General features: G+C 42.7%; 1 protein-coding gene across 4 annotated transcripts in view; it reads right to left on the bottom strand.

Annotated features, from left to right (window-relative positions):
• Positions 1-12,503, bottom strand: part of LOC308401272 (syntaxin-1A-like) — an 83,108-nt gene that overhangs the window by 45,851 nt on the left and 24,754 nt on the right. For all 4 annotated transcript variants that reach the window (XR_013972503.1, XM_080889421.1, XM_080889420.1 and 1 more), the window contains exon 3: positions 231-330. Coding sequence is in view for 3 of the 4 variants with exons in the window: in XM_080889421.1 (XP_080745547.1) it covers positions 231-330 (100 nt within the window). In the remaining variant the exon portion in view is untranslated. The remainder of the gene's footprint in view (positions 1-230; positions 331-12,503) is intronic.

Raw genomic sequence — 12,503 nt, 5'->3', positions numbered from 1 at the left:
CAAGTGAGAAATAAAACTGTGGATATGATTAATAAAAACCCATTCAAATTCTGGATAAATTAGGACTTTGGTTAAAAGAATATAAGTTATAGTTTCACCTGAATGGAAACTCCTAAGGCAGTCGAGTCCCATCAGAACAAAAGTACAGTATTTCTGAGGCAAGAGTTACCCTGAGTATGTCATTTTAAAGAGCTAAACACTAGAAAACAGAACAGAAAAAAGAGCCTTACTCTCATCTGGGTTGGGTGAGGCAAGGATGGCGCTGTGCTTCCTCTTCACCTCTTCAACTTTCTCTGCCAGCGATTCGATAAAACCCCGGATCTCTTCCACCTGTCAAGAGAGCGAGACACAAAAAGGTGCTTTAGATCTGCTCCGTAGCAGGAAGCACCTGTGACTCACCTGGCAGATGCTGTGAAGACCACAAATATGAAAGTTTTTCCAAGTTCATCCAGCCTCAGTCATCATTTCTCCATGCAAAACTGGACGATTCTCTTATTTATACCCTGTTTAATTCTGACACAGATTTCAAGATCTGGCTTGTTTGTACTACAGACTGATAAGTGAGCTAGGAAAAGTTTTCCCAGTAACCCGCTGCTGCCTCCTACGTATCTTACAGATACACGAGTGCTATCGACAGCAAATAAATGGAAATGAATGCCTTTAACCCAGTCATTAAGCACACTGACAAAAACTGATCCTTGAAGTGCATCATATTCATCTCCTCCTTTGAAGTCCACTGAGGTTCAGGACTGATATTCTACCCCTTCACCTCTCGCCTATACTTCCTGCTGCCTGGCAGCCAGCTGTGCCGTCTCTGGCTCTCGGTGACAGCCGGAAAATCAGCGGGTCACATCTGTCAGTGACTTCATCAATCTTTACTTTCATCTCAGTCCATCAAACTGCTGATCATTTTCTCCTCCTTTACACCTGCTCTGCTACAGGCCAGCCTATCCCATGTCATTCCGGTCATTTCCTTGCACATCTCTCTGGCTTGGCTTTTTAACTCTAATTCCACTTTTCCTCTGTCAGTTTTCACAGCTCTACTACAAACCTGAGATTTCCCCTTCTCAGCCCCGGTGATTATTCGCCAGTTATCTCTTTAATTGGCTTCTGATTGGCTCTGTTTTTTAATAACATAATTGGCTCTGAAAGACAACTGGGAGAGAGACCAGACACCGTGGGTGGGTCGCTTAGGTGAATGCAGAGTTAAACGTCATGGGGGAAAGAGAGCAAAAGTTAAAGATGTAAGAGAGTGAGAAAGGACTGGAGAAAGGAAGGACGCCAAAGAGAGTAGAAGATGAAACCACTTTAAGCTGCCTCGGTTTAGAAATCACACGTTAGTGAGTCATGGCACATCTCTCTGCTCTTATAAGGCATCAGATAAATTTTATTGGTATGAGAGAAAAACATGATCAGATGAGGCTAAAAAGCCCACAGATGTGTAAAAACAAACTGATACACGTACTTTGAGGGTAGTTTTGCAACTGCTTGTGACTTTTTGACCGAAGACATTTGTTATTATTCTCTGTGTCTTGTACAAATGTCATGTTAAGCAGCCTTAATCCCAGCTGGATATTGCAGTAATTCATTAGTTTTAAGTTATTCTAGTGTAAAAGTCTCATTTTTATCTGGTAAGGAGAATGATTAGGAGCCTCGAGGCCACAGCGAGTCTTTCTTGCTTTGGCTCACTTCATTCTTGCATCATCAGGTGAAGCATAAATGGGCTCTGTTGCACAATGTAAGAAAAGTAAGACATTTTTTGACAAATAGCTGAAGATGAGGATCTTTTCTCTGCCTTTTCTTTTTTAGCTCACTGTTAGGCACTTATTTTCTTCGAATTATCCATATTTAAAAACATTTTTTTCAAAATTGTTCATAATTTCAAATATCAGCCTCATCTACTATCCATCTTTAGATCTTCAAATTAAACTCTTTCTACAGCATCACAATTTAGATTTAGTTGCGTCTTAGAGTAGTGTTTGCATCCATCTAAACGATCTGATACTCAGACAACGCCAAAGCAGATTAAAGCCTCAACATATTGCATACAAATGTATTCACACACTTGCTGTTGTGAATACATAAGAAATGATTACTTTATAGCAGGAGTCTAATGATTCACATACTGTGCAAGTCTTGAGCCACCCATCACGTCTCTATGTTTCTTTAGTAGAATGAGAAATAGGAGAAGCATGCAAACATATATGGAAACACAGAACATAAAGCAAAACAATTCAGCTAAACTTGAGTTGTATTACATAAGAGCTTACTCATAATCAAGTAGCTCTTCACCTTCCTAAAAGTCATTCCAAAGTTCATCTTGACACCACCAGGACGGAGCCTCCACTGTGTTTTGCAGATGGCTGTAAGCGCTCACTGTTGCATTTCTCTCATGACCTCCTGGATACATATAGACCTCAGTTTTCTAAAAGCCACACAATGTGGAAAAGAAGTTTTCAGTAACTGCTCTTTTGGATATAATCCTTTATTAATCCTTCGGATTAATAAAGTATTTCTGAAATTTACTGGGGGAAAAAAAACAAAAAAAACAAAACACTGTCAAACATTTGTCTTTTGTATTTTTCATAGATTCAACTAAACAAATGAGAACAAGTGATGCATTATTGTACAGGCTGCTAGTAACAAAGAGTATAAAGATATCATTTAAAATTGGCTCTTTCCCAAGTTATTTTTATACACAACACTGCTTCATACCTTGAGACTTCCGTTGTGGTTTGGCATACAACCAAAAAAAAGAAAGGAAAAAAATATTCCTATGAAGATGATCAGATACAAGGACTTGACTGAAAATAAGTGAGGAGCAGATTATGTCTAAAGAAAGACCTTGAAAAACTTCAGAAAGCCTGAAAACTATTCTTCAAGGCAAACCCATCTCCTCGGAAGCAAAATATAAAGAAAGGAGTGGCTCAAGACTTTTGCACAGTACTGTAAACATTTATAAAAGCACGTATCAGAAAAAGCTTGCAGAGAAAAACTGCACTGCAGATTTTCATAATCAACAAAGTAAAAACGCTACTTAAATGTAAAAAATAGAGCTTTTTAATCACTTTATTGTGAACGCATGTCCGGGCTAATGAGCTTCAAAGACGAGCCACATCACATGAAGCAGATCCTAAATTAATTTTCTAATTAAACTAATTAGAACTTCTCTGTGTAGCCACTATTTCAACAGCACTAATAAAGATTACGGAAATATAAGCAATTCTTTTAGTTACAATTTTCATTGTGTGACATGTGGGGTGGGCAGTTTCAGTGACTGTTACATAATCGCATAGTAATCGCATAAACAGGCATGCACACAGATAGATACTAAGCATGACCATAGGTGGCTACATTCATCTTTACAAAAATTCCACAACATAAAATCAATATGCACACTCAGTGTTTACAGTGTGACTCAAGGTCACAGTGGTATTTCCACCGTCCGTTATCCCTGCAGATCACTAGTGGAAGCTTAATTAACACACCCAGTCGGGGTGGAAGCCTGACCGCGCCTGCTCTTCTTCTGCTCCACTCACCATCTACATCTCTCTGTCACATATTGATACCCGTTCTTCCTCTCTGGTCTTGCTGTCTAACTTCTCCTAACGACTCTGCCACTCTCACACTCCCTGAAGCTTTTAGCTCAGTGTCAAACCGCTCTCTGTGGATCCCTCTGTCTACATGTTTCAGTCAAACTCTGCCTCCTTCATTTCTTCACTTGAGACAGACTGAAAATTACAGACAGATAAAGAGGGCTGTGTTTCTATATCAGGGATACAGACAGTCTGTCAGAAGCGGGAAGCAGCAGAAGAACATAAATGAGACAAATGTGAGAGAAATGGCTGCAGCCTGCAGCGATCCTCCGGAGCTAAAACATCCCATAATTACAGACTTTTTGAAGCTATACCCTGGATTACCTCTGTACTGACTGTCAAACCTCAGATTCAGGAGTTTTAGACTTCGCAGCTGAAGAAAGAAAGAATAGAAAACTCTCTGCACTTTCTTTTTAAATATAAAAATGTGTTGTTCTGGTTGCTGACGTACAGGCGTAGCTGAGAGATACCAAAATTGTTTCATATTTTGCATTCAACGGGGCAGCACATTGGTGCACTGCTTAGCACTGTCATTTTACACAATGAAGGTTGTTGGTTCAAATCCATGATCTCCCTGGGCCTGTGTGGGCTTTGTCCAGTGCTTCGCTTTCCACAAAAAAAAAAAAATCAACAACAACAAAAAACAAAAACTGGTGATTCTGAACTGAACAGAAAAACTCTTACTGTGATGGGCCATCTACCTGCTTCGCTAGTGCCCAGCAGAGATGGGCAGTAACGCGTTACTTGTAACGCGTTACTGTAATCTGATTACTTTTTTCAAGTAACGAGTAAAGTAAGGGATTACTATTGCAAAATCGGTAATTAGATTACCGTTACTTTCCCGTAGGAACGCTGCGTTACTGCGTTACTAAAACCGTGATTTTTTTTGCGAGAATGTCTCATGACAGTGACGTAAGCAAGTGCGACGTTGGTGACAGCAGCTGTGTGCAGATCAACAATGGATAATATATCGAGTGCGGGAGAGAGTATGAGCGTGCAGCGTTTAAAGTGTGGAAGTACTGACCTTACTTTGAGTTTGATTCCATAAAAAGTGACAAAAACATTAGCATCCATCGTGCGTGGGAAGAAAACTTCTTTTTACAGCGAAAAAAACCCCTAAACTTCCGAGCAAGCACCGAGTAGCTACGACGTGATGGGAAACTCACAGAGACACTCGCGCGGATTCTTCAACTGACCGCAGCACACCTGCACCAGGGTAACCCTCCGCCTACCCTGCTCCTGCTTTACAGGTGAAAATAGAGCAAAAGGACCGCTGAGTCTTTGACTTTATTTATTTTCTGCTGTGTTTTACTTGCATCTGTTTGAAAGAGTGAGTGAAAACACAAAAAATATTTTATTTTATGTGCTGGAATGTGTAGAAAATAGGTTTAAATGTTAAACTAATTTATTCAAGTCAGAAAATGTTGCATATAATTAAATGTTTTGCTTGATGCATAAAGTTAAAAGATTAAAACTGATAAAACAAGTTAAAAAAAGAGACTTTTCCATTTGATTACATTTTGTATGATGGATTATGTAGAAAAAGTAGAATTGGGCTGAAAGATCTATCACTTTATCACCTCTTCAGGTTGTAAATTGTGTTTTTAAAAAGTAACTAAGTAACTAAGTAACTAAGTAATTAATTACTTTTGAAAATAAGTAATCAGTAAAGTAACGGGATTACTTTTTTGGGGGAGTAATCAGTAATTAGTTACTGATTACTTTTTTCAAGTAACTTGACCAACACTGGTGCCCAGCCTCCCATGCCATGACACCCTTGATAGGCAACATCGGAACATTAGATAAGCTTTTAAACAAAATGGACAGCTGTACCAGATGTGCCAGATTGCTGAGTCACAAGCCGATTGATGATTCTCTTCCTGTTTTAGATGGTGCTCTTCTATTGTGTCGTCCCCCCCTTCACCGTATACTAGCATGTGCACCAAATATTGCCACTGCCACCTTAGCCACCTGTGATCTTAATAACAGGGAATGTTTTAAAAGGTGGCCACAGCTCAGACTCAGAAAAACAAGGGAAAAAAGAGAGCATACGTTTTGAGCATGAGTCTGCACAGTGACTAAGCATTGATTCTGGCACTGAACGACATTTTTCCAAAACCATTTCCTCCTTTTTTGCTTTGAGGAGAGGGGTACAAACACTTGGACATGTCAGTCTAAAATCTTCAATGTTTTGAAGACATGATTAACAACATTTTCACAGTCAAATTATTGAGTGTCCCTTCTTGCCCTGTTGATGGGGACATGAATGTTTCATCGCAGCATGAAGGTAATTGCCTCCAAAATCCTGAATGATTTAAAGTAATCATTCCCTGGTAGAAAAGTGCATGCCAGAAAAGATTAGCATGGCAGAGCCACCAGAGACCATTCATTCTGGTGGTCACTGGTTCCAGTTTATCCTTAGTCCTTTTCCTGGTTTCCGTGCAGTGCCTGTGTGGGTTCTCTTGCTCCCAGAGTCCGATCAACCTTGAATTTAAAAAAGAAAAAACTAAAAACTTTAAGTGGTTAAAGCACTTGAGGGACCTGCTGCAGTAACAAGATAACACATTAGTAGTCATCTGATAGCCGCGAAGCACATGAATGAGCCACTAATGGTGAAGAATGAATGAAGCAGCCGATGCCGAGCCAACTACTACAAGCATAACTTCCCCACTCTGTGCGCATTAACATTTTTGCTCCATTTGAGAGACCACTGTAGTAGACAAGCTCTCGATTTTCTGGTTAATCTGCATTTCGTCTCTTGCCCATTCTTTGGCTCATGAATAAAATAATAAGACTGTGGACAGAAGCAGCTGAGGTGGCCTGTTTGATTGACCTGTGATCAGATGACTCCAAGCAAGAAAAGGTTTTCCGAGGATACGCACACAGTCAGAAGAGGTATTCACAGACTAATTACTCATTTATTATCAATATTTACATACTATAAGGTGCTTTTTGATTGCCTCTGCTGCCGAGTTTCTCCAAAACTGAGCCAGTTTAACACAAACTTGTTACTAAGCTCAAACATCTGGCAGGGTGTGCACTTCACCACATTTAAATTTACATGAAGTTATGGTTGATGGAGAAATCTAAAAGCTAATGCTGGAAGTGGGTGGAGAGTAGGGATGGGTATCGTTTAGGTTTTATCTGATACCGGTGCCAAATCGGTACTTTTGAAACGGTGCCGGTGCTCAAACGGTGCTCAAACCGGTGCTTAAAGAATGGAGAACACAAAATTGGTCCAAAAACCTCTCATGTTCAGCTGTTTTTTGTAAAAATATAACAATGTTAGCCTTTTCTGCAGCTATGGGGCATACATGGTATCACTCTTGGCTGGAAGCAGTGCTTAAACAATGGAAAAAACACAAACTTTGTCCTAAACCTCTCATGTTTAACTGTTTTCCACTTTTTCTTTGGTCATTTTAGCCTTTTTAGCCAGGGTGAAGGGAGTATCTGCCATCAAACAAGAGGACAGCCGCATGTAGCTATGATGATGTTTGCTAGTTCACCTTACATGCATTAATGTAATAACGTGGTTAGCCTACTCAATGTAAATTAGCTACTCACGCAGAGAAGAACGGCTGCTGCTGCCACCATCATCCGTCATCATTTCTGCTACACTGGCAGGGCTAGGGGCCAGGACTCTCCTCTTCCTGTTTTTGGGGGATGTTGCATAACAGGCAACCCACCCGCAGTAGATGTGCTCGGTGTGAGGTCTCGCAGCAAGCTATCAAATACGGCGCATTTCTGGGCTTTTAAAAAAAACGCTATGCGTCGCCAGGTGTTTCATCGGATTCGAGGTGTTACCTCCTTTGACAGTATCACAGTATCAGCTTAAAGCACTTGTTGCAGGCTGCTGAGTTTGCATATTTTGCTGTGAAGTACAGCCAGACTTTTGACCGCTTCGCCTTGGACATTTTTAATCTGTAGCTCTGCTCTAACAGAACGTACGTACCTGGCCCCGCCTACTATCCTCGGAAACGTAAAATGATTGGCTAGAATCTAAAGTGTATCACAGCTCAGGAAAAAAAAGCACCGAAATAAAGCACCGAAATGTGCGCTGCTTTTCGGTCTGGTTACTACCGTTTATGTCAGAACCGGTGCCATCATGGCACCTGTTGTGTTTACATACACTGCTAAGATGGTGAAGGGTTGCTTACAAGGGGGACTGAATATGAACATATACTCAGTTACCAGTAGGGGGCTCTGTGACTAAGGATGATGGAAGGAGAGAAGAAGTGAAGTGTATGGTGAGATGTAAAATGGCGAACTACTGCTGAATATATACGTTCCATTACAAACCAAGCCGTCTCCGTTCTTCTGTCGAAACACCACAAATTGGCGACGAGGATGAGTGCATCAGTTCCGAGTCCACCATCTTTTCTTCCACATGTAGGTGAGCCGCCGATTCCATTTACTACATGGCGGAAAATATTCGACAATTACATGCTAGTAATCAATGCCACGGGAGACGCATGGCCGGATGCTAGGAAACGCGCTGTTTTGCTACACTGCTTGGGCCCGGAGGGACAGCGGTTATTCTACACGTTACCGGAGCAAGGTGATACATATGCTGACGCCATGAGCACACTGGAGAAGCACTTTGTGCCGAAAGTGAATGTCGTGGCGTGCCGTCATACATTCAGACAGCTTATGCAACGAGCGGATGAGACTGTTTCTCAGTATGTGGTGGCTCTAAGAGCATTAGCTTCATCTTGTAACTTTGGACTAGAGCTGGGCGATATGAGATTTTTTCATATCACGATATGTTTTTTTTTTTCATTTCAGGCGATAACGATATCTATCACGATATAAGCCAAATAACTATATTTGTAAGATTTAAATGTGCCGTTGCTCACAAGTAAAATGTGAAATAATCAGCAGCTTGTTTTTATTTAAATATTTATTCCCCATAATAAGTTCAACAGGGTAGATGTACTTAAGGAACATGAGACTTTTTCAGATAAATAAAGGCAAATATTGCAAACTACACAAAAGGCAGCCGCTAAAGCGTTTAAGTTTCAAAATAGAACAAACAAAACAGACTAAATTGTCAATTCCACTTAGAAACAAAATATTAATTCTAAAAATAAATCTTAGTTTGTTTTACAGAAGAACAGACAAAACTGACTAACTTTTTAAATTTCAAATAAACTGAGAACTAAAAGGAAATTCTCAATCTCTCCTTGTTGTATAGCTTAGCTTTTCAAACAGTTTTAACAGTTACTTTAGTCTGACAAAAGCCGAATGACGAATTAGCGCTTCCAGTCAGAGACTGAGGCTACGTCCACGGGTATTTTTGAAAACTGAGATTTTCCGTTTTCGTTTTAAAAAATAATCCCGTCCACACATAAAGGCAGAAATGAAGGAAAACGCTGCTATGAACATGCCAAAGCAGCAGGTGGCGCTAGATTCCTAACCGTGCCGAAATGCTGGCCAATCAGAAGTCTAGAAGCCTCGGTGGGAAAAAGTAAACAAAGCTGGGGCATAGAAGCAGAACCGAGTCGTATGTGTGGACGGACAGTAACTGTGTGTATATGTAAGCATTTAAACATTGCAGAGAGTAGAATTAACAGTAACAGTATTGTAGAAATTCATTTCACCGAAACAATAACGTGGCGCACAGTGTGATGCATGCACCAGTTTATTGTATTTCCAGACTTGCTTTCGGCACAATTTACAGTGCACGCTACTCTGTTTTTTTGTCAGACTTGAAATAGCCGAAATACCTTCCCACTACGGAACTTCTTTAGCTCTTCCGTTCGACAATCTCTCCGGCATTGGAACCATCATCTGTTTTCTCTTCGGTCACGCTCGGTTGATTTTTCTAGTCGGCACACTCATTTCCTCCATTACCCGCTGGCTGCTTCCCAAACAAACACACGTGCGGCTTGGCACTTGTGCTATACGGTAACAAGTCACGCGACGTGACTCTGCGGCTGTGATTGGTTCGGCTCCGCGTTACTTAATTTGGATTGGCTGACCTTTTTTTTTTTTTTTTTTTTTTTTTTGAGGACAAGAGCGGCGAGGTCTATCGCGATAGCTTAATTTCTCTATCGAGTAAAAGTTATATCGCGATACATATCGTTATCGTTCTATCGCCCAGCTCTACTTTGGACAAATGGAAAGTGAAATGATAAGAGATCAGTTGATCTCCAATGCTCATCTCAGCGCTGTGAAAGACAAACTGTTACTGGAGGATGAACTCACACTGGATAAGGCTCTAACTATTGCGAGCCAGGTAGAAGCAGCAGTCAAAAACGCTACTCTACTCTCCACACCCGGCTCGTGTCCGACCGCGCCTGTTCAGACAGTCGACGCGGCAAATTCCCACTCTGACCAGAGGAGAGGACCTCGCCCCGCTAAAGGCTGCACTCCAGACCAACGCAAACGGGGAGGTTCAAAGCAGCAGCAGCGGAAGTGCTTCAGGTGTGGTTCTCACAAGCACTTAGCTAATGATAAAAACTGCCCGGCTGCTTCTTCAAAATGCAATAACTGCGGGAAAAAGGGACATTTTGCCAAGGTATGTAAGTCGTCAGTCAGTGAAGTGAGAGAAGTAGTGGTTCCAGAATTGGCAGTACTGTGCGTGCAAGATGCTAAAATGATGGCAGCTATTCAAGATAAGCTTACCTGCACTGTCGACATTGAAACTGTACAAGGTGGCTCTAAGACAGTAGAGCTGATAGTAGACACTGGAGCTTCCGTGTCTATTCTGCCAGAAACTATCTACAGACAGTATTTTGCAGACTGTTCACTGGTGCGACCTAAAGTCAAACTAGTTACTTATGCTAAAGATGAGTTGGCTGTGATGGGTTGTCTGCCTGCATCAGTTGCACTGCATGCACAGAATGAAAAAGTTCCTGCTTCCTTCTACATTGTCAAAGCTGGTTCCCCGCTATTAGGCCTCGACCTCATTAGAGCACTGAACGTCTGCATCGTCGGAGGCAAAGTGGACCGTATTCAGGATGAAACTGCAGATGAGCCGGATTCGTCTAACCAGAAGTCTGCTGTGTACAATGTTGATCCTATTCCACCAGCTCAACTTGGATGTGTTAAAGGGTTCATCCATAAAGTACAGGTAAACAACAATGTGCGGCCTGTACGCCAAAAGCTGAGACGCCTGCCATTAAGTGTACGTACAGAGGTGTCAGCAGAACTCTCTCGCTTACTCAAAGCTGGCATAATTGAAAGGATCGATGCAGCTGAGTGGGTGAGTCCTTTGGTCGTGGCCAGAAAGCGAAAAAAGGAGTTGAGACTGTGTGTTGACCTTCGTGAACCCAATAAGAGCATTATTGCTGACTGCCATCCTCTTCCTCATATGGAGGATCTGTTTTCTGACTTGGCAGGTGCCACTCACTACAGCCAGATTGACCTCAGCTCAGCATACCACCAATTACCTTTGCATCCGGAGAGCCGCAAGCTGACTGCTTTCATCACTCATGAGGGACTGTTCCAGTTCACACGTGTCCCATTTGGCCTAGCATCAGCACCTTCGGCGTTCCAGAAAATGATGCAAACGGTCCTGAAAGATCTGCCTGGTGTTCGCAACTACTTGGATGACATCATCGTCTACGGAACATCAAAGGAGGTGCATGATACACGCCTGCAAGCTGTTCTCCAACGTCTCAGAGATGTCGGCCTGCAGATTAATGCTGGGAAAAGTTCCTTCTGCCAGTCACACATCACATTCCTGGGCCATGTAATCTCAAAGGAAGGCTTACGTCCAAGCCAACATCACCTTACTGCTATTGCTGAGGCTCCTGCTCCAAAGGATATGGCTGCATTGCGCTCGTTCCTGGGTTTGTCATCCTGGTTCAGTAAATTTATTCCAGATTATGCTACACTGGTGGAACCACTGCGACAGTTGCTGAAAACAGACATGAAAGTCGAACTCCAGTGGAACGAGGCAGCACATGAGAGCTTCAGTAACCTGAAAAAACTCCTTCTGGAAAGTCCCGCACTTGCCGTCTATGACCCTGACTTACCTGCTTTTATCACCACAGACGCATCAGACTATGGGCTAGGCGCTGTGTTGACACAGTTACATCCAGATCAAGTGGAGCGGGTTGTGGCGTTCGCCTCCCGAACACTGTCACCGAACACCACAGAAAAGGAGGCGTTAGCCTGTGTCTGGGCGGTGGAAAGATGGCGTACATATGTATGGGGCCGCAGATTCACACTTCGTACTGACCACCAAGCTCTTACTACCCTTCTCAGCACCAAAGGTATGAACAGAGCGGGCATGAGAATCGCACGATGGTCTGCAAGGCTGATGTGTTTTCAGTATGATGTGCAGTACCGTCCTGGTGTTCAGAATGTCATCGCAGACTGCCTCTCACGGGTTCCCCTGATGTACTCCAGCACTGACATTGATGCTGAAAAAGACCTTCTCTTGGAGATAGCTGAAGTTTCTCCTCTCTTGACAGCGACACCGTTGACGGATTTTAAAGCTGAATGTGAGGACTGCCCTGACCTTTCTCTGCTGCAACAGGTTATCCGCTCAGGCTGGCCTAAGGTGAAAAGGTCTCTCCCACCTGAGATACAGCCGTATTTCCTGGTGCGACATGAACTTGCTGTGGAATCACCGTTGGTTTTCCGGGGGACACGTCTGGTGGTCCCAAGGTCCCTGCGGGAAAAGGTGATATGCCTCGCACACGAAGGTCACCAGGGCATAGTTCGCACAAAGCAGCGGCTCAGAGAGCTTTACTGGTGGCCATGCATGGATACTCAAGTCCATGCGATTCTGTCATCGTGCTCAGTCTGTCAATTGTGTGACAAAACGGCCAAAACTGCTCCTACTCCCTTACAGCCGGTTCAGTTTCCAGATGGTCCCTTTCAGCATGTGGCCGTTGACATTGTTGGACCTTTTGACCGCGGGTCGCAGGACTGCAGGTTTGCCATCACACTGGT

The sequence above is a fragment of the Rhamphochromis sp. 'chilingali' genome, assembly GCF_963969265.1.
Source record: "Rhamphochromis sp. 'chilingali' genome assembly, chromosome: 8".
Classification (NCBI taxonomy): Eukaryota; Metazoa; Chordata; class Actinopteri; order Cichliformes; family Cichlidae; genus Rhamphochromis; species Rhamphochromis sp. 'chilingali'.
This window is presented reverse-complemented; position numbering and strand designations above follow the sequence as displayed.